The 21,735-nt window shown below is 49.2% G+C and overlaps 1 protein-coding gene across 1 annotated transcript; it reads left to right on the forward strand.

The window, feature by feature from the left end:
* The first annotated feature begins 3,488 nt into the window (after nucleotides 1–3,488).
* Nucleotides 3,489–20,969, forward strand: Tbx21 (T-box transcription factor 21). The gene is made up of 6 exons (XM_052195620.1): nucleotides 3,489–4,213; nucleotides 16,920–17,074; nucleotides 17,401–17,522; nucleotides 19,155–19,313; nucleotides 19,424–19,485; nucleotides 19,676–20,969. Exons 1-6 carry the CDS (start codon nucleotides 3,726–3,728, stop codon nucleotides 20,277–20,279), a joined length of 1,590 nt encoding a protein of 529 aa, XP_052051580.1. The 5' UTR covers nucleotides 3,489–3,725; the 3' UTR covers nucleotides 20,280–20,969.
* The last annotated feature ends 766 nt before the right edge of the window (nucleotides 20,970–21,735 follow it).

Genomic DNA, 21,735 nt, shown 5'->3' on the forward strand with positions numbered 1-21,735 from the left:
GGGCTGACCATCTGCCTCAGACCCTCCGCCCTAGCTCTGTGGCAAACAGGGTGTGTGACTTGTGGAGCATTCTGTCTCCTGTGATCCCCAGGGCCAGTCTGGGGCTGCCAGCATGTGCTGGCAGAATGAGAGAGGGGCTGGGAGCAGCAGCCACAGGGACGAGAGGGGATCCCAAGGGGCCTCCTCTCCGCAATCCTGGCTTCCCACCTCTCCAGCCCTGGAGACTGGGAAGGTGGGGGATGAGGTGGCAGCAGGAGGTGTCGCTGCCAGGGCTCTTCTTCTCACCCAAGCTGGCAGAGGGGCGGGACTGGCAGTGGTGACACCAGGGCCACTCAGCCCCCGCTTTTCACAAGCACTTTCTTTTTTGGGTGGAAGAAATTAGAGGGAGTTGGGGGGTGAGGGGGTGAGGAATCTGAGGTTAATAAAGCAGGCTCTATCGACCCATCAGGTTATGGGGAGACCATACTTAGGCACCCCTCCTTCTAGAGATGTGCTCCCAGGACCACCCAGCTATGATAGTCATAATCCCTTCTCTGAAGAGCTTGTTGGGAGTGTAGAATATTCTGTTCCGAAGCAGGGGGATGGCTCACTTGACCTGAGGAACAGCATGAAAGATCAAGGAGGGAAAGACTAAGGAACAAGGCTCCATTTGGCCTTTTGTAATGGGACACTTAGCAAAAATGTTCCCCCAAAGAGTTCTCAGGGTTCAAAAATTTCACTTCCTGAGGAAATCAGTCATTTGAAGGAATCTCAGAAATCTATTTTTCACAACAGGTAGCCAAGGATTCAAAGGTCACCTTCTGTCAAGCCATGCCACCTCATTTTGACCAATAACACATAACACATAGAAGCCTTTATGGGGAAGTGGGGGCCGGGGGTGAGGAGGAGCCCAACCGCGATTTCTGGTGCTGTCATGTATCCAGGCCTCAGTCTCAAGAGATGCGCTGATCACCTACCCCCACCCTTCTCCGGGTCACGTCTGCCTCCTGGGGTCCCTAGCTTCACCTTTGCCTAGCAGCCTGTCTCTTGGTTCAGCTCTAGTTGGGAGGAGAGTGCCCCCCTGGGCCCCTACGGGTGAAGTCCTATTGAGCTGAGATAGAAATACACCTATGAAGTCACACCCCAGGGGAGAAGTGGGGTGGGGCAGAGATCAGGGAAAGAAGTCTCTTTTTAAAGAAATAAAACTGTGGAAGTATTTTTTTTTGGAGCATTCTTTAAGATGTAAATCTTTATATATTTGACATGCAAAATAAAAATCCATTACACCTTGCTTAGTGAAGAAAAAAAACAAGAACCCATGTGACGGCCGACTGCGACGTTTATGTAAAATTAGACATTTGTGTGTGCATACAAAAGACAGAGGCACGGAGGGGATCTATACAGGAGAGGTATCTGGAAGGGTATTCTTGAAACGTTAGTACTGTTTGCTTCAGGGAGCTGGTATTGGGGGTGATTTGTCTAACTTTTGCTTTTCTTCACTGCCTAGATTTGAACAAAGGATGTTTTTAGTCCTGGGGCCAGCAAGATGGTTCAGCAGTTAAAGGCACTTGTGTTCCAACCCGGATGGCCTGAGCTCCAGCCCCAGAACCCACTTAAGGATGAAAAGAAAGGACTGACGCACACGGCTGACCTCTGACCTCGGAACATGTACCACGGCACAGACACCCCCCCCCACAATAACAAGTAACTTTTAAAAGTTATTATTATTATATATTTTATGCATGTGAACACATGGTAGCTGTTTTCAGACACCCCAGGAGAGGGCATCAGGCCCCATTACAGATGGTTGTAAGCCATCATGTGGTTGCTAGGATTTAAACTCAGGACCTCTGAAAGAGCAGTCTCTCCAGCCCAACAAGTAACTCTTGAATGATGCTTTACTCATTTATTTATCTATCTATCTATTTATTTATTTATTATATGTAAGTACATTGTCGGACACCAAAGGAGGGCATCAGATCTCTTTATGGATGGCTGTGAGCCACCATGTGGGTGCTGGGATTTGAACTCAGGACCTTCGGAAGAGCAGGCAGTGCTCTTACCTGCTGAGCCATCTCTCCAGCCCAATGCTTTACTTCTTATTTACTTATTTTTGAGATAGGATTCTATGTAATCCAGACTGGTCCAAATTGTAGCTGAAGATGACCTTGAACTTCTGATCCTCTACCAACTCTCTCCAGTGCTGGGATCACAGGCATATGCCACCACGCCCCATGTATACAGAGCCGGGGCTGGACCCAGGAGCGCGTTGTATGCTAGGCACGTGCTCCATTGACTGAACTACATACATGCCAGAGCCCAAGGATGCTTTTTATTTCAAAAGAAAACTCTCAATGGATTCTTTTTGTTGTTGTTGTTTGTTTTTGTTTTTGTTTTTTGTTTTTTTTTTTTTGAGACAGGGTTTCTCCGTGTAGCCCTGGCTATCCTGGAACTCACTCTGTAGACCAGGCTGGCCTCGAACTCAGAAATCTGCTTGCCTCTGCCTCCCAGAGTGCTGGGATTAAAGGCATGCGCCACCACCGCCCGGCACGGATTCATTTTCAGTTGGGAGGTAAGATACTACTCAAATGCATGGCTTAGCATGACTTATCTTACTTATTGGAATAGAACAGTGGAGGACTGACTTTCTGTCTCCATTAGAGCAGGCATTGGGCTCCCTGTCAGCCAGCTTGGACCACTTACCTTTGCTTCTTCTATAATAGAATGGAAACAGAAGCACACAGACACCTACTGGTGTAAGATACACAGTCCCCGCCCCCCCCCCGAATATTTATTTCCCTAGCCTACCCCATCAGGCCTGAGGGACTTTCAGGCAAAGGAAGTGACTTACCCAGGTCCTACACACCCAAGTCACAGTCAGAGTCAGCCCTGGGACTCTGAACACTGACAGTCAAGCGCTACTTCCCGTGTCTTTTTGCTGGTTGCTATGCCACGTGAACGAGCTTTTGTGGGAGCATTTCACCCAGCCCAGGCCACGGTGGGCTGGCTGCTTTGGGTGCAATCTTTTTGGGAGCCTGTTATCCAACAGCTTCCAAGTCTGCTCCTGGGCTAGAGGGACAAACATCTTCCCCTGGCTCGGGAGTGGGTGAGTGGGTAGTGATGGGGGTGGGGTGGGGGGAGCGGTATGCAAGAGACAGCAGACAAACACTTTGTGCAAAGTCACATACAGAAGGCAGCAACAAATATCTATTGAATATTGTAGTCTAAGTAGCTCTAAGCCTGCCGGAGGCGTGAGAATGCTCAGATGGTCCCATCTGGTGAAGGGCCTTTGCTGTGTCTTCCAGGACCGACGGAATTTTCTGGGGAGAGAAACCCGCTCGAGTTTCAGGAGGCAGGTTGACTCTCTCCCAGATTGGGGCGACAAGAGACTTACCGATCCCCACTTGGGGGTGGGGGTGGGGGCTTCAGTCCTCACCAAAAGCGAATTCGCGCTGTATTAGCCACGAGGGGGCGGGGCGGGGCGGGGCCAAGGTGGCGGGGTGAGGGGGACCCAAGGAGCTTCATAAAGCCACAGCAAAGGCCGCCGCGTCGCTAGTGACAGCGGCCGGCTGCTGAGAAAGCCAAGGCGCAGTTGCGAGCCTATCCAACGCGCGCTTAGGAGCTAGACGTCCGAGCACCTGCTCGGGTGGAGTTCCACTGGTCCCCGGACCCCGCCCCCGTCGCCCCAGCCGCAAGGACCCTCGGGTCTCTTCGACGGCTGCGGGAAGGCGCCCAGCCCGCCTCGGATGGGCATCGTGGAGCCGGGCTGCGGAGACATGCTGACCGGCACCGAGCCGATGCCGAGTGACGAGGGCAGGGGGCCCGGAGCGGATCAGCAGCATCGCTTCTTCTATCCCGAGCCGGGCGCACAGGACCCGACCGATCGCCGCGCAGGTAGCAGCCTGGGGACGCCCTACTCTGGGGGCGCCCTGGTGCCTGCCGCCCCAAGTCGCTTCCTCGGAGCCTACGCCTACCCGCCCCGGGCCCAGGCGGCTGGGTTCCCCGGGCCCGGCGAGTCCTTCCCGCCACCCGCGGGTGCGGAGGGCTACCCGCCCGTGGATGGCTACCCTGCCCCTGACCCGCGCACGGGGCTCTACCCGGGGCCGCGCGAGGACTATGCATTGCCCGCGGGCTTGGAGGTGTCCGGGAAGCTGAGAGTCGCGCTCAGCAACCACCTGTTGTGGTCCAAGTTCAACCAGCACCAGACAGAGATGATCATCACTAAGCAAGGACGGTGAGTGAGGTGCGCGCCGAGCGCTGCGAGCTCGCAGGGTGGAGCCGGCGGGAGTCTGGTCTCGGTGGCCCGCCGGAACAAGGACTTTCCTCTTTTTTTTTGAAATCAAAATTTGAAGCTGTAGATTGCTGCGTCTTCGTGTTCATAGTCTGAGCTTCAGTTTTAGGAGAAGGAGGGGAAGCAGGCTTGCGGGGAGGGCACCGAAGAGCTGCGGGTGCTGGGAGCTCAAAAAGGACAGAGATGATGCTGTGGGCGCAATTAGAAGTTATTTGGTGCAGAGGAAAGGATGACTCTCGCTTCAGAGAGTTGGCCGCGGTGGTGGTGGTGGGGTACATGGGGGGGAGCAAACTTGCTCCTTGCCTCAGTCTGGGATCGCAGAGGGCAGCAAGGAGTGTGTGTTATGGACCCGACAGGAGCTGGTCGCCTTTCAGTCCTTATGTATGGGAAATTGAAGTGTTGGGGGTAGAATACTTTTGAGATCTCAGTGTGCCTGTTCCTTTGCTACTGCTGTGCTTAGGGTGGCTTTGGCGTATGGGGGAGGGGGGAGCAGACCGGGATTTGGTGACATGGAGAGCAGTCGCCAAGTTTCTTTTCCGGTCTTACTTTGAGATCATATGTCTAGAGAGGGAGGGGAGGGAGGGAGGGAGGGAGGGAGAGAGAGAGAGAGAGAGAGAGAGAGAGAGAGAGAGAGAGAAAGGTGTGTGTGTCTCCTGTGGTGGAAAGCAACAAAACTTATGAAAGCACAAATAAATGCCCAGGGTCTGAATGTGCCAAGTTCAAGACTAGTTGCAGCTGGTATTCAGTCTTGTACTGTGCCCTTTGAGACAAGTCCCTAAAAATATGTCCACTTCCTCACCCAGATATTCACCAGTCCAGTCTGGGAGAAGATGGAGGGGGTCCCCTGAGGCTGTTGCATTAGTGGTATGGTTTGTGGCTCCGTCTGCTGCTTCCGGATGGAGTCTCTTTGTTGAAGAAAGAAAGAGAAACTTGCAGTTTTCGAGGGGCCATTTAGTAATCAACATCCTAAGTGGACCCTCTTGTATCTTATGGGAAGAGGCAACTACCTTTCCCAGTGGGGGACCAGCCAAGACTTCACCATTAGTGAGTTAGGATGTGGGGTGTCAGGATGGAGACTCAGGAGGTAATTGAGAGATTGCAAGGGTGGGGTTTCTGGGACAGGGCACAGAAGCCCTTGCTGGGCCTCAGGAGGCATTACTAGAGTATATTCCCTCTGGATGGCATGGGGGTGGGTGGCAGATAGCTGCTAACTACAGCTGGTTTCCAGCTTCTCAGTTCTTCCTCACGGGGATGAACTGAGGCCAAGCCATTTGATTGGTTTTGGCTCATCCTTCACCTCCAAAGACTTCTGAGGCATCTCCTCCACTCCCCCAATCCTCCTCCGAGTGTCTCTGGCACTGGCCAGGTTTCTGGTTCTAAAGCATGTCTGAGCTGAAAGGATTCAGAAGTTCTTGTCTCTCATTGCTTAGAGAGAGAAACAGACCCAGGGACTCTTCTGAGGTTCCACAGCTGGGGCCAGGCCTCAGATGGCACCTGTCTGCTCCTCTTTCTCCAGTCTCCACAGCCACCACAGCGGGTGCATGGTACACCCGCGTGCTTTCGCTTCCATTATTTCACGGCGAGCCAGACAGGCCTAGCCTTCTCCCCATTTCATACCCAAGAATACTGAGTTGCTGGGATAACCAGCGGCTTACGCTAGGTCCTGCAGCAGGCGAGGTGGGGCCTCTAACCGTGGTACTTTCTAGTGTGTCAGAAACGGGAGGCCCTCTCATCCTGGGCTTGGCCGGTCTTCTCAATACCTTGTCAGGCTCCTCCAGTCAGAGAGAACATTGGCCTCAACCTCAGTGATGGCTGAGCTGTGTCTGCCTGTGGGCTGCTAGGGGAGGCGTTTGGAGGGACACTAACTGTATCACCGGCCCGACTCTATGGTCTCCTCTCCTGGGTATGCCTATTGGATATCTTTCCCGTGACTGCTTTTGTTCTCTCCCTTTGGATCCATGTCTTTCCATTTCTCTCATATTGCTTTAGTGCTGCAGTTGGAACCTGGGGCCTAGTGTATGATAGATATGCTTCTTTTTTTTTTTAAGCCAGCTGTGGTAACGCATCCCTGACACTCATAATTGGAAACTAGCCTGTGCTGCATAATAAACTAGCCTGTGCTACATAGTAACTCTCCCCTCCATCTTCCTTTTTCTCTGCTATGTAGAAAAGGCTCCCTTTGAACTCCAGATCTTCCTACCTCTGCCTTCCCGGTTCTAGGATTATAAAGATGCATCACCATACATGGTTGACATGCTGTCTCAAAGAACCAAAATTAATTTACTTTACTTGTTGTTTTTTGTTTGTTTGTTTGGTTGGTTGGTTGGTTTTTGGATTAGGTTTTTTCGAGACAGGGTTACTGTATAGCCCTGACTGTCCTAGAACCCACTCTGTACACCAGGCTGGGCTCAAACTCAGAAAAATGCCTGCCTCTGCCTCCCAAGTGCTGGGATTAATACTTTTCAATGCTAAGAATTGAACCCAGGGCTTTGTGTGTGCTCTGCACACACAGACACACTACTGCTGAGGTACATCTTTAACTAACTTTTTTGTCGTTGTTTTTCGAGACAAGGTTTCTCTGTGTAGTCCTGGCTGTCCTGGAACTCGCTCTGTAGACCAGGCTGGCCTTGAACTCAAAAATCCACCTGCCTTTGCCTCCCAAGTGCTGGAATTAAAGGCGTGTGCCACCACTGCCCGACTTTAACTAACTTTTTATTATGACAAATCACACTATATAAAAATAAAAGGCCAGGCATAGTGGCACACTCAATCTCAGCACTCAAGAGGCAGAGGCAGGCAGAACTCTGTGAATTCAAGGCCAGCTTAGTCTACAGAGTGAGTTCCAGGACAGCCAGGGCTACAGGGAGAAACTCTGTCTTGAAAACATCAAACAATCAAAACCAAAACCCCAAAACCCAAAACTAAATAAACATAAAAGTAGAAAATATATCAAGCTTGGCTTCAAAACTATTCAGTATTCCTCTGGTCTTTCTTGCTGTGAGTTACTTTGGTTGGTTGGTTTTTGTTTTCTTTTTGACTAGGGGTCTCACTATACAGGCTCAGCTGGCCTGGAACTCACTATGGGGCTGATCTTGAGCTTATAGAGATCTGTCTCCTCTTGCTTCCTGAGTGTTGTCATTAAAGGCATTTGCCACATTGTGGGTATTTTGAAATAGGATCTTGCCATGCAATCAAAATTGGTCCGCAATTGGTGATCTTTCTGCTTTGAATCTTTATGTTTCTCTGAAAATGAATTTTGGTTGAGACAAGATCTTAATTCATATATCCCAAGCTAGCCTGGAATTCTCAACCCACCTGCTTCATCCTCCGGAATGTTGGGATTACAAGCGTGCACTGTAACCATGCTTGGCTTAGAAGTGGAATTAAAAAAAGGGGGGGGCTGGCAAAATGGCTCAGTGGGTAAAGGGACTTCTTGCTGCCACATCTCGGTTTGATTGCCCTGGGTGTTTGATTGCCAGGGCCCAAATGGTTGAAGGAGAGAACCAACTCCCATAGATTGTTCTCTGAACTCCAAACATAGGCTGTGACGTGTGGGTATAGTCCACCACCTCCACCATCTGAGAAAAAAAAAAGTAAAAGTCAGAAAAACAACAATAAAACAAAACAAACAAAAAGCAACAAATCAACTAGGGTTAGAGAGATGGCTCAGTCAGTGAAGTACTTGCTTTGCTAACATGAGGACTTGCAGGAGGCAAAGGCAGAGAGAGGCAGAGGCAGAGGCAGAGGCAGGCGAGTGGATCTCTGTGAGGCCAGGTCTACAGAGTGAATTCCAGAACAGCCAGGGCTACATGTCTCGAAAAACAAACAACAAAACAAAAACAAAAAACAAGGACTGGAGATATGACTCAGTGGTTAAGACTGCCCTTCCAGAGGTCCTGAATTCAAATCCCAGCAACAACATGGCGGCTCACAACCATCTGTAATGAGATCTGATGTCCTCTTCTGGTGTGTCTGAAAACAGCTAGAGTGTACTTGCATACAATAAATAAAAAAATCTTCCAAAAGGAAGAAAAAAACAAAAAACAAAAAACAAAAAAGAAGAAAAGACCTAGAAAACTGGATTACCCAAAACATAATCCACACATCAAATGAGATACAAGAAGAAAGGAGGAGTGGCCCCTGGTTCTGGAAAGACTCAGTGAAACAGTATTTGGCAAAACCAGAACGGGGAAGTGGGAAGGGGTGGGAGGGAGGACAGGGGAAGAGAAGGGGGCTTACGGGACTTTCGGGGAGTGGGGGGGCTAGAAAAGGGGAAATCATTTGAAATGTAAATAAATTATATCGAATAAAAAAAAGTTAAAAAAAAAAAAAAGAAGAAAAGAAATTAGCCAGGCAGTGGTGGCACACACCTTTAATCCCAGCACTTGGGAGACAGAGGCAGGCAGATTTCTGAGTTTGAGGTCAGCCTGGTCTACAGAGTGAGTTCCAGGACAGCCAGGGCTATACAGAGAAACCATGCTTGAAAAATAAAAATAAAAATAATAAATAAAATAAAATAAAAAAAGAAAGAAAGAAAGAAAGAAAGAAAAGAAAAAGAAAAGGAAAAGAAAAAGGAAATTAGCCAATTACCAAGGTATGGTGGTGTTTGTAATCCCTGGCCAACCAACCTAGCGTAATCAAAAACCTTTAGGCCAATGAAAGATTGTATTGAGATAGATAGATAATAGATAGATAGATAGATAGATAGACAGACAGATAGACAGAGAGACAGATAGTACCTAAGAAATGATATCTCAGGTTGTCCTCTGGCTTCTACATTGACATGGGCATACATACATACATATATGCATGTGTACACACACACATGAATAAATAAATAAATTTAAAAATTTAAAAATTTTAGCGTACCTAGAAATTCCTAAATGCCTTCTGAGTGTTTCATAAGAGTGCTAGCATTTTGTGTGTGTGTGTGTGTGTATGTGTGTGTGTGGTGTGTGTGTGTGTGTGTGTGGTGTGTGAATCCTCACATTTTGGATCCTAAGGCCACACTACATGACATGGGGTCCCTGTTGGATGGGAAAGTGACTTCCCATCATTCCCTTTGATGCCTCTCTTCAGACCCTAGAGGTCCGATCCTGAAGAGAAGACAGGGCACACCACCATCAATTCAGCTCTACCAAGCCCTGTGGCCTCTGTATCTTCTCAGTTTGAGCTCAGGAGGTCCTAGGCTGTTTCCTTTTGCTGTAGAGTTTCGGGCTCAGAGCAGAGTCCTTTCAGTCCTCCAGCTTTGGCAGACTGGCCTGTCCCTCTGTGGGTTTCAGTGACCTGCAAGTCACCACATCACCCACGGCCTTCTTTCTTTTTGAAAAATTCTTCCATCCCAGACCTAGCCACAGCGCCTCAGCCGTTGGTCCTGGGCTGACTCAGTCTGTCCCTGGTCCCTCCTCTCCCACCCACCCTGGGCCCACCCACTAGTGTGGATCAGTGGTAGTGATGCTTTTGGTTCTGAGTGGAGAACAGAGTGGATGATGCCTGATGAGGGCGGTCCTCGTGGGGCTCAGAGAAGAAAATTGAGACTAGGAAGAGTTTGAGGTGAGCCAGAGAGATGCTCAGGAATAAGGGTGTGTCCTGCTGATCCTGACAAACTGAGTTCAGCTCCCTCCATGTGCCCCTGGGGAATAGGTTACCCCAACACACAGACATATACATACCTACAAAATAAAAAGAATAAAATGTAATACTTGTCTTTTTCTTTGGTTTTCCTCCCACCCAAGCCCCTTGAGGGGGACAGGGATTTTGAAACAGGGTTTCTCTGGGTATCCCTGGCTGACCTGCAACTCTCGATGTAGACCAGGGTGGTCTTGAACTCAGACATCTGCTTGCCTCTGCCTCCCAAGTGCTAGGATTAAAAAGGTGTGTGTCACTACCTTTTTATTAGATATGATAGTTTAAAAACAAACAAGCAAACAAACAACAAACAAGCAAACAGGAAGAGGACTCTGGAGTCTCCTTTGTGCATTTTTGGAGCGACCCGGGAACTCCGCAGGCAGGCTGAGCCAGCGCTTCTGTGCACAGCGTGTGTTGTGAATGGTAAATACAAATAAAAACCGTCGGATGGAAGACTTTCTCAGTAGGAAAGAGAGGCCGGTCCCCGTGGGCGTGTGGGTGGGTACTAATTGTTGGTAATCCCCACTTTTCAGGCTGTGATTGGTTAATTATTATAATTAAGATAACTTTGGGGAGAGCTGGTGTTAAGAAGCTGCGTTTGGTTATGTGATGTTCGGGTGGCGAAGGCTGCTCGTCCTCCATGGGAGGTAGTGTCGCAGTGTCTTAGTGTCCTTTCTCCATCTTCCCAACTCTCAGCAATTTTTAATTGACTTTTTTACTTATTATTTTACTTTTTATGAGTATGCGGGTGGGGCTGGGGTGGGTATGGTCCCTGTAAGGATCCTGTAGAGGTCAGAGCTCCCGGAACTGGAATTATATAGTGGCTAGGATCCCATAGAGGAGTCAAACGTGGGTCCTCTGTAAGGGCAGAAATTATCTTTAACCACCGAGCCACCTCGCCAGTCCTTTACTTTTTTTTTTTTTCACTAAGACAGAGGCTCACTCCAGGCTAGCCCGGAGCGCCCTGTGTCCAGGTTACTCATAGATACTGCTTAGATGTGCAGCACCGTTTTTTTTTTTTTTAAAGATTTTATTTATTTTATGTATACGAGTACCCTGTAGCTATTTCCAGACACACCAGAAGCGCACATCCGATCCCATTACAGATGGCTGTGAGCCACCATGTGGTTGCTGGGACTTAAACTCAGGACCTCTGGAAGAGCAGTCAGTGCTCTTAACCGCTGCTGAGCCATCGCTCCAGCCCCTGTCAGACGTTTTTTAAATTTAGACTTATTTGTAAGCCTGATGTTTTATGATCATAAATTCGAATTATAAAATTCGACATTTTATAAATTATTAAATCGAATGCTTAATAATCATGCATCTCATGCATGAATGTTTTGCTCACATGTATGTATGTCCTGTGCCCCCCATGCCTGTCTGGTACGCTCAGAGGTCAGAAGACAGTGTTGAAGCCGGAAGTACAGATTGTTGTGAGCTAGCTCCCAAACTGTGGGCTCTGGGTATTGACCCCAAATCCTCTGCAAGAACGAGTGCTCTTTGAAAAACAATAACTTATTTATTTTTATCTTATGTACATTGGTGTCTTGCCTATATGTCTGTCTGTCTGTGTGAGTATTAGATACCCTGGAACAGGAGTTACAGACAGTTGTGAGCTGCCATGTGGGTGCTGGGAATTGAACCTGGGTCCTCTTAGAAGAGCAGCCAGGGCTCTTAAGCAGTGTGCCATTTCTCCAGGCCCCAAAATAAGTGCATTTAATTGCTGAGCCACCTCTCCACCCGTGGATTTTTTGTTCCAGGGTCTCACTAGGCAATCAACCTTCCACCTCTGCGGCCCCTGGTCATGCGCTCTTATACTGAGTTTTGGTCCTAACTTAACTTTTCAGATCTTTACAAACCACTTATTTCAAGAGACCTCTTCCTTCTCCCTCCTGAGTTTGAACCCATGAACTAAGAATCTCAAAATCACTTAGAAATTGCTACGTGGAAAAGCCTGGCTGTTCTTTTACCTGCTCTGAAGAAGACACAGCCAGTCAGCCCTCTAGAAAGTTGGTGGATGTCTGAAACTAGTCATTGTTTTCTTTTTGGAGACAAGGTCTCATTGTGTAGCCTTGTCTGGCCTGGAATTCACTCTGTTCCCAGACATGTCCCACAACCCTGTAAAAGTCATCGCTAGATGGGCGAGCCCTTGGGACAGCAGGGAGTTATGGGATCTTGACTCTGTCCCCTGAAGGGTAATGTGGTAAGTAGTTTTAAGGAGGTCGATGTGCTGGGTGGTAGTGGCGCATGCCTTTAATCCCAGCACTTGGGAGGCAGAGGCAGAGGCAGAGGCAGGCGGATTTCTGAGTTTGAGGCTAGCCTGGACTACAGAGTGAGTTCCAGGACAGCCAGGGCTGCTGATTAATTTAGCCCTGTGTGTGTGTATGTGTGTGTGTGTGTGTGTGTGTGTGTGTGTGAATGTGTACATGTCCATGTGTATACATTTGTGTGAAGGCCATTGGTTAACCTAACAGGTCATTCCTCAGGAATCCTCTCCCTCTCCCCCTCCCCTCCCTCTCCTTTCCCTGTCCCCCTCTCCTTCCCCCCAAAAGAATCTCTGTATGTAGCCCTGGATGTCCTAAAACTCCAGGCTGGCCTCATACTCACAGTGATCTGCCTCTGCCACCCAAATCCTGGGATTAAAGACATGCACCAGCACGCTTGGCTTATTGTTTATGTATGTATGTATGTATGTATGTATGTATGTATGTATGTATGTATGTATTTATTTATTTGAGACAGGGTTTCATTAGCCTAGAGTCTACCAAGTAGGCTAGGCTGGTTGGCAAACCATGAGAGTCTAAATGTCTCTGCGTTCCCAGTTCTGGGACTGTGTGACATCACATCAGGCTTCCTCTGCCTCTTCCTCTTCCTCCTCCTGTGGGTAGTGGGCATTCAAGGCTTCATGACTGCGCAACATCGCGCCATCTTTTAAAGTGAAACTAAGACCCCCCCTCCTGTGCCTTTCACTTACCATCTTCCTGTATCTCTTGTCACCCACTATTGGGACGAGAGTAGGACAGACAGACAGAAACCATACTTTCTTCAATCTCTATATAAGTGTCAGTGTCTTCAAGTGTAAAGTTTCAAGACATTTTATATATCCCAGGACGGGCTTGATGAGCTGGCTCGCGTGTAAGTAGAGGATGGATAAACACGGTGTGAGGCTGGGGATGTGGCTGAATCTCAGGGCCCTTGCCTAGCATACTCAAGGCCCTGGGTTCTATACTTAGCACCAAAAAGGTACTATTCTGTTCCTTTAGAATAGAAAATATGAATGAGACCTGGTCACTAGATAAGAATCTATATATGGTTTTTATTTTATCTCTTTGTGCATGTGTATCAAATGAATTTGCTGAGGTCAACACAGAGTGTTGAATCCCCTGGAACTGGTCTTACAGGTAGTTGTGGGTCATCGTGTGGGTGTGGAGAATCAAACCCAGCGCGTCTGGAAAAGCAGAGCTGTCTCTCCAGCCACCTTACCCTTTTAAGACGGACTCTCCTTGTTCTGTAGCTCTAGCTATCCTAGAACTCCATACACGCACCAGGCTCCCCTCAGACTCACAGAGATTCATTTGCTTTTCTTTCCTGAGTGCTGGGATTAGAGACAAATGCCAAGCCAGGCATGGCAGGTGGACCTCTGAGGGTCTGAGGCCGGCCTGGCCAACATAGCAAATTCTAGGACAGCCAGAACTACATATGAAACCCTGTTTCAAAAGAATAAAATAAACCTAGGTAGTGGTGGCGTACACCTTTGATCCCAGCACTTGGGAGGCAGGGGCAGGTGGATCTCTAAGTTTGAGGCCAGCCTGGTCTACAGAGTGAGTTCCAGGACAGCCAGGGCTACATCGAGAAACCTTGTCTTGAAAAACAAACAGGGCAGGAGAGATGTGTGATGGTTAAGAGCACTGGCTGGCTGCTTTTCTAGGGGTCCTGAGTTCAATTCCCAGCAACCACATGGTGGCTCATGGATCTGATGCCCTCTTCTAGTATACAGATGTACATGCAGCAGACTACTCATACATAAAATAAAATAAGAAAGTCTAAAAATGTTTTTAAAAAGGCAACAAGTAATAATGATGATGATGATCATCATCATAAATGCCACCATACCCAATTCCCTATTTTTTAAACTTACTTTTATCTACATGTGTGTGTGCTTTTGTGAGTTTATGTACACTGTATGCATGCAGGTTCCTGTGTAGGCCAGGGGCTATTGAACGCCCTGGAACTGGTGATACAAACGTCTTGTGGGCTACTTGGTGTGGTTCTGGGAACCAAACCCTGACCCTCCAGAAGAGCAGTAGGTGCTCCAGCTTCGGAAACTGTGATCTGAATATGGCTTAACCTGAGGTGGCGAAAGAAATGGATTGAAAATATTCTCCACACTTCGGGTTTTCCATACTTAGTTCTCGGGCTGGGGATGTAGCTAGGTTGGTAGAATTCTTGTCTAAAATTCACTAAGTCTTGGGTGGATCCCTAACACTATGTAAACTGAATATAGTGGTGTGCACCCGCAATCCTAGCACTTTGGAAGTTGAGGCAGGGAAACCAGACATTCAAAGTCATCCTTAGCTGCATTGTGAGATCGAGGCTCCACTAGTCTCTAGGTTTCTTGATTAAGAGGCCAGGGCTTTCCTATCCTATGTGGCTCCCTGAGAGGTGGGATGTGGGACCTAAAGGGACGTCCAATGAGTGTGTGACTCTGCTGTTCTGACCACGTTGCTCTCCCTGCTGGGGCTCGAAGGCAGAGCGCAGTAATTGGAATTGGTGATGGCTGAGGCTGGCCATGGCGGTCGTGACAGCGAAGGCTGCAGCTAGAGCGGACGGAAGAGATGGTGACGGTAGCACTTGGAGACAGGATGGCTGTGACGGTGGCGGTAGTGGTGGTGATAATGAAAGTCAAGACTGTCGTGATGGCAGGTGTGAGTCAGTGGCTGTAACTATGACGGAGATGGTGGGTGTGGTGGCGGAGTGACGGTGGCCATGGCGGGGAGGCGTAGCCGGAGGGAGGGTGGGAGTGGTGGCTTTGATGGAGGTGGTGGCTTGAGAGGCAGAAGACATGGTAAAATTGGTGGATCTATTAATAAGATTGTAGAGACAGTCGCTGCAGATGTGGTGGAGGTGGTGTCTGTAGCTAATGATGGAGGTGGTGGTGTCTGCATTGATGGTGGAGGTGGTGTCTGTAGAGATGGAGGTAGTGGTGTCTGTAGAGGTGGTGGACATGGTGTCTGTGTTGGTGATGGAGGTGGTGGATGGAGACACCATGGCTGTGATCATGGAGTGGTAATGGTAACGGTGATGATTGTGGAAACGACGGTAACGACCCTGGAGGTTGTGCTGGTGAAGATAGTGTCGCTGTGATGGTGGAGATAGCGGTGAGGGTGATGGTGGTTGTGATATGGAGGTGGTGGTTGTCGGATCATGATAATGGGGGCAGCAACGGTGGAAGTGGTGAGGAGGCCATTGCAGGAGAGTGCTCCCTTTTCTGTCGCTTTCACTTTAGAACTAGGGAGGATCCGACCCACCGACTTCTGCTTTTCCTGGGACCCAAGACTAATCGTAAGAACAGCTAGAGTCTTCACAACACCCAGGGTGTCTGAAGGCCCAGACTTGGGGCAGACTGTACCATAGATGTTGTGACCCGAGCGGGGGAATGCGGGACAGGGAGGGCCGGTCAGTGAATGCCGTGAGGCAGGAGTGTGCTGCAGAGCGGGAGAGTCACGGTGGAGACGCGGAACTGAGGCACGCCCACCTTCTGGTACTCTCTTTAAAGGGTTGCCTGGTGCCTTTGACCCATGCAGGAAGCTCACTAATGTTAGAGACAGTGGTTTCCAGATAATTATCTGGTAACTGATCTTTTGAGAGGAAAGCGTTGTCAAAAGTCAAGGCCTGGGATGTGGCTCGTGGTAGAGTGCAGGCCCATTGTACACCAAGCCTTAGGCTTAATCAGCAGCTCTACAAAGGGGTAGGCACTGATTTATCAAGTCTGCTGATGTCCTGTCGCAGACTCTAAGCTCCCAGCGTGATGGGGTTGAACACAGAGTCGGGGGTGGGGGGGCAATGCACACTAACCATTGTCTGTTCTTCAACTACTCATACAAAGACACAAGTCACCTTAAGCTCAGGCCACAGTACAACATGGCAAAACACCTGTGTATCTTGGCTTTCAGTAGAACGTAACAATTGTTAAGTGTGGACAGTTTAATTTTTGTTTTGTTTTTCTTTTCTTTTCTTTTTTTTTTTTTAAAGATTTATTTATTTATTTTATTTATGTGAGTATACTGTAGCTGTCTCTAGACATTCCAGAAGAGGGCATCAGATCTCACTACAGATAGTTGTGAGCCACCATGTGGTTGCTGGGAATTGAACTCAGGACCTTTGGAAGAGCACTCGGTGCTCTTAACCACTGAGTCATCTCTCCAGCCCCCTATTTTGTTTTTCAAGACAGGGTTCCTCTGTGTAGCCCTGGCTGTCCTGAGACTTGCGTTTGTAGACCAGGCTGGCCTCGAACTCAGAGATCCTCCTGCCTCTGCTCTCAAGTGCTAAGATTAAAGGTGTGTGCTGCCACACTGGCTAGTACAATTTAGCTTTTTATAAAAGATGTATTAATAGTGTGTACATGTGTGTATGTATGCACACGTGTATGTGTGTATGTGTGTGTGCATGCACGCACTTGCACACACATGCACACATGCGTGTGGCTGTCAGTGGAATCCAGAGGCATTGGATCACCTTGGAGCTGAAGTTAGAAACTGTAGCAAGCTGCCTGGTGTAGGTGCTGAGAACTCAGTCCCCCTGGAAGACCACTGTGTGCTCTTAACCACTGAGCCATTCTTCGGCCCTGCAAATTAATTTTCTGTCACATCTATATTTAATAACTGACAAGCTAGAGACCTTCTGGCACACTTGTCAGTTGGGTCTTGAGGACAGGTAGAGGCTGGCTGCAGCTTGACACATGCGCACAGGTGACTGCCACTGAGCTGCGGCTGACGGACCCTGGAATTTCTGTTCCCCATAGGCGAATGTTCCCATTCCTGTCCTTCACTGTGGCCGGGCTGGAGCCCACAAGCCATTACAGGATGTTTGTGGACGTGGTCTTGGTGGACCAGCACCACTGGCGGTACCAGAGTGGCAAGTGGGTACAGTGTGGAAAGGCTGAAGGCAGTATGCCAGGTATGACTTTGGGGGTGGTGGGCGTGCTTTTTCTCCTAGACTGGGCGCCCCCTGGTGGATTATTCAAGCCCTTGCCCCGATGAGAAAGAGTCCTACAGCCATCTCACCCTCCCTTTGGCTTCTTACCTCCTCTCTAATTTGATTTAACTGAGGTTGGGGAGGGGGGGGGATAGAGACTCCTGCTCAATCCTCTGCCCTCATCTGCCCCTGCTCTCAGCCTGCCTGTCCTCTCCCCTGCATCTTTCTCATGGTCCTCCCACAACAGGCAAAAATCCCACATCTCCAGTGTCTGTTCAATACCTGACGATGAGGTTAACTGTCCACAGGGAATCGCTTATATGTCCACCCAGACTCCCCCAACACTGGAGCCCACTGGATGCGCCAGGAAGTTTCATTTGGGAAGCTAAAGCTCACCAACAACAAGGGGGCTTCCAACAACGTGACCCAGGTAGGACCGTCAGCCCCACCTGCCTCTGCGTCTGAGATCTACCCCCCCCACACACACACACTTCTTTGTGCTGCTGGAGTCTCCTCTCCTCTTCCCCCCTCTTCCCCACATAGCCAAGGATAACCTTGAACTTCTGCTCCTTCTGCTCCCGAGTGCTGAGATCACAGGCTTGATGCATGTGGTTCTAGATACTGCAGCAGACTAGACAGATGTGCTATCGGCTGAGCTAGGCTAGGCTCCTTCCCTTCCTCTCTATGCCTCTTTCCTACCCATTTTGGGGAGACAATGAGATGGAGGGGGGGACACTGGATCTCTGGCAGGGGTTTCTCTCTCTCAGGCCAGAACAGTATGATGGCTTCTTCACTAGATCCTGATCTGTCACCTTGATGGTCCCAGTGTCCCAGGGAATGGATGTTCTATGTGAAAGTGACTTCACATTGAATAATCATGGGTTTTGTTTGGGTTTGTTTTACACATTTACTACCTCTATCCATCCATCTATCTATCCATCCATCTACCCATCCATCCATCCATTTATCCATGTATCTATCCATCCATCCATCCATCCATGCATTCATCATCCATCCATCTATCCATCCATCCATCCATGCATCCATCTATCTATCCATCCATTCATCATCCATCTATCTATCCATCCATTCATCCATCCATCCATCCATTCATTCATTCATCATCCATCCATCCATCCATCCATTCATGCATCTATACATCCATCTATCCATCTATCCATCTATCTATCTATCCATCCATCCACCCATCCATCCATCCATTTATCCATGTATCTATCCATGCATCTATCCATCCATCCATCCATCCATGCATTCATCATCCATCCATCTATCCATCCATCCATCCATGCATCCATCTATCTATCCATCCATTCATCATCCATCCATCCATCTATCCATCCATCCATGCATCCATCTATCTATCCATCCATTCATCCATCCATCCATCCATTCATTCATTCATCATCCATCCATCCATCTATCTATCCATGCATCTATCTATCTATCTATCCATCTATCTATCTATCTATCTATCTATCTATCTATCTATCTATCTATATCTGGTTATTTACTTATTTAGCTAGTAAGTTAGTAAGTTGGTAAGTTAGTTTTAGCTGTGGGGCAGTGAGTTGCTATGGTGTGTTTGTGGAAGTCAGGGAACAACTTGCTGGAGTTGATTCTCTTTTTCCATCATGTGGATCCCAGGGATCAAACAGGTTGCCAGTCTTGGCAGCAAGCCTGAGCCATCTTTGCTAAGCCATCTCCATAGCCCCAATCCTTTTGTTTTTAATTCTGGAGCTGGAGAAAGGATTCAGTTGGTAAAGCAAGGACCTGAGTGAGTTTCACCCCTAGAACCCAGGTTAAAGGAGAAAGAGAAGCCGGCTGTAATGGCATGAACCAGTCATTTAAGCACTGGGGTGGGGGCTGGGACAAGTGGATCCCTAGGGGTCACTGGTGAGTTCAAATAGGGACACCTTGTATGGTGGTAGGATGGGTGAAGCTAGTAGTTACTGGTAGGTGAATGTATCCAGAGGCCACCATGAGGTCGGGAGGACCTTCTGGCTCCTTCTGTGACCCTGTCATCACCTGCTCCCCCCTCCAGATGATCGTCCTGCAGTCCCTTCATAAATACCAGCCCCGGCTACACATTGTGGAGGTGAATGATGGAGAGTCAGAGGCCACCTGCAGTGCTTCTAACACTCACGTCTTTACTTTCCAAGAGACCCAGTTCATTGCAGTGACTGCCTACCAGAACGCAGAGGTGAGTGCTGGGGCGATGGGGTGCTGGGGACCTGGGGGTGGGCATCTGCTGGAGGGCGGGACAGACTTCATGTGGGGAGGGACTCAGAGAACTCTATTTCCCCTCTCTAGATCACTCAGCTGAAAATCGACAACAATCCCTTTGCCAAAGGCTTCCGGGAGAACTTTGAGTCGTAAGTGTTCTGGGTTCAAATCCCCTTTGGCTTTTCTGAGATGGAACTGTAGTTCAGTGCTCAGCATGTCCTGTCTCTGCTTTCGGCACCTGGGGGGCCAGGCAGGCCGGGGAGAGAGAACAGGGGAGGGAAGAGACATGCTTGTGACTTGGTTTCTCATTCACTGATTTTATTTATTTTTTTTTTTAAGCATGTATGCATCAGTTGACACGAGTGTTCCCTCGCCACCTGGACCCAACTGTCAACTGCTTGGGGGGGACCCCTACTCACCTCTTCTATCCAACCAGTATCCTGTTTCCAGTCGTTTCTACCCGGACCTTCCAGGCCAGCCCAAAGATATGGTCTCACAGCCATACTGGCTGGGGACACCCCGAGAACACAGCTATGAGGCAGAGTTCCGCGCTGTGAGCATGAAGCCCACATTCCTACCCTCTGCCCCTGGGCCCACCGTGCCCTACTACCGGGGCCAAGATGTCCTGACACCTGGAGCTGGTTGGCCCGTGGCCCCTCAGTACCCTCCTAAGATGAGCCCAGCTGGCTGGTTCCGACCCATGCGAACTCTGCCCATGGACCCCGGCCTGGGATCCTCGGAGGAACAGGGCTCCCCCTCGCTGTGGACTGAGGTCACCTCCCTACAGCCGGAGCCCAGCGACTCAGGACTAGGTGAAGGAGACACTAAGAGGAGGAGAATATCCCCCTATCCTTCCAGTGGCGACAGCTCCTCTCCCGCTGGGGCCCCTTCTCCTTTTGATAAGGAAACCGAAGGCCAGTTTTATAACTATTTTCCCAACTGAGAAAATGCCGCTGAATTGGAAGGCGCCAACTAACTTAGAAAACAGACACGGGGGCTCCGCCCCGAGCTCTCGCCATCCCTTCCCTGTATAGCGATTGGTTGGAGAGGAAGAAGGGTAAGAAGGATTCTGGGGTTCACTTGTTTCCTGGCCCACACGGAAATATGGCAGGAGTGTCCCCTGCCCCTTCCTCTGCCCGAACTACAGTCACGTACCTGGTGCTGCTTCTGACGGATGGTTCTGTGGAGAATGGAGAATGGACTCCAGGAAGTTTTGGATCCAGAGGGACTTCATGGCTTCTGGCGAGGTGGAGGGGTCACAGGGGGAGTCCAGGACTGGCGAGCTGCTCTCTTCCCCTGCCCAGTAACTTTCGACTGTTGGTCTCTGCTAATCTCTGACCTGAAAGTAAAGATAGCATTTTTGTAACAGCCAGCCAAACAGAGAAGACTCAGATGACTACGGTGGGCTGGGCCACTGCGAGGAGACCAGAGAGTGGATGCAGAGGAAGGGCTTGGGGGGGCTTGGGGGTGCACATCTCACCAGGCGAGGTCACTTTGAACCGGTGTGTATACACAGGCTTGGTTCTTTTTTATTTCTTCGGGAGGGGGAGGCTATTTATTGTAGAGAGAGTGGTGTCTGGATGTATTTCTTCTGTTTCGCATCACTTTCTGAAAATAAACGTGGACCTGTTAAGTGCTTCCTCCTTCCATGGCTGGTGGGTGGGAGGGGGTGTGTGCGGATCAAGGTTGGCTGATCTAACAAAGTTGTTCGGTGGGCTCTTGATTTGGGGGGTAACTGCTAGGAGCCTAAAGTGACCCCACTCAGGGACAAACTCAGTGTATGTCTTGTCCTGAGCACTCCAGCTGATGGTTCATGTGACCAAAGGTGTATTGTGAGCAGAGAGCCCCTCAGCCTGTGTTGCCTGCTCAGGACCCTGGAGGAGGCAGTGTGGGGGCAAGGTTAGGACCAGGCTGTGTCAGGCGGAGCTCGGGAAAGCCAGGATTCTCCATTTATCTATGCATCTGAACACTCCCCATTTTTAGGTTTGTTCAAGTGTTAAAGGCATAAATAAAGACGATGTCATGTGACATTGCTGCTCTTTGTAGGTCAAGATCAGCCACACACCAGCAAATCCATAGGAGTCAGCTTAGTACACGGGCAGGATTTGGCAGAATTTAGAATTAACACTTGACGAAGTCCTCAGAGTGAGAGCTGTCATTGTGCGCTCTCCCCTCTCTCTCTCTCTCTCTCTCATTTAGTTTTTATTCATAATCATAAACTTAACTTTGCAATCCAGCTAGACTTGGAGGGGAATGAGGAAAATATGGAACCCCAAGAACTTCAGTGAGAGCAGAAATTACAGTGTTGTGAGCAAATGGGGTGGGGGTGCGCCGTGTGTGTGTGTGTGTGTGTGTGTGTGTGTGTCTCCTGAGCTACAGAAGGAGCTGTCTGGTGGGTA

Source organism: Apodemus sylvaticus, chromosome 10 (genome assembly GCF_947179515.1).
Source record: "Apodemus sylvaticus chromosome 10, mApoSyl1.1, whole genome shotgun sequence".
Lineage (NCBI taxonomy): Eukaryota > Metazoa > Chordata > Mammalia > Rodentia > Muridae > Apodemus > Apodemus sylvaticus.

Coding starts and splice junctions, on each gene's coding strand:
- Tbx21 (XM_052195620.1), top strand. CDS start 3,726: ATGGGCATCGTGGAGCCGGGCTGCGGAGACATGCTGACCGGCACCGAG. Junction 17,075..17,400: donor GGCTGAAGGCAGTATGCCAG/GTATGACTTTGG, acceptor AACTGTCCACAG/GGAATCGCTTATATGTCCAC. Junction 19,314..19,423: donor CTGCCTACCAGAACGCAGAG/GTGAGTGCTGGG, acceptor TCCCCTCTCTAG/ATCACTCAGCTGAAAATCGA.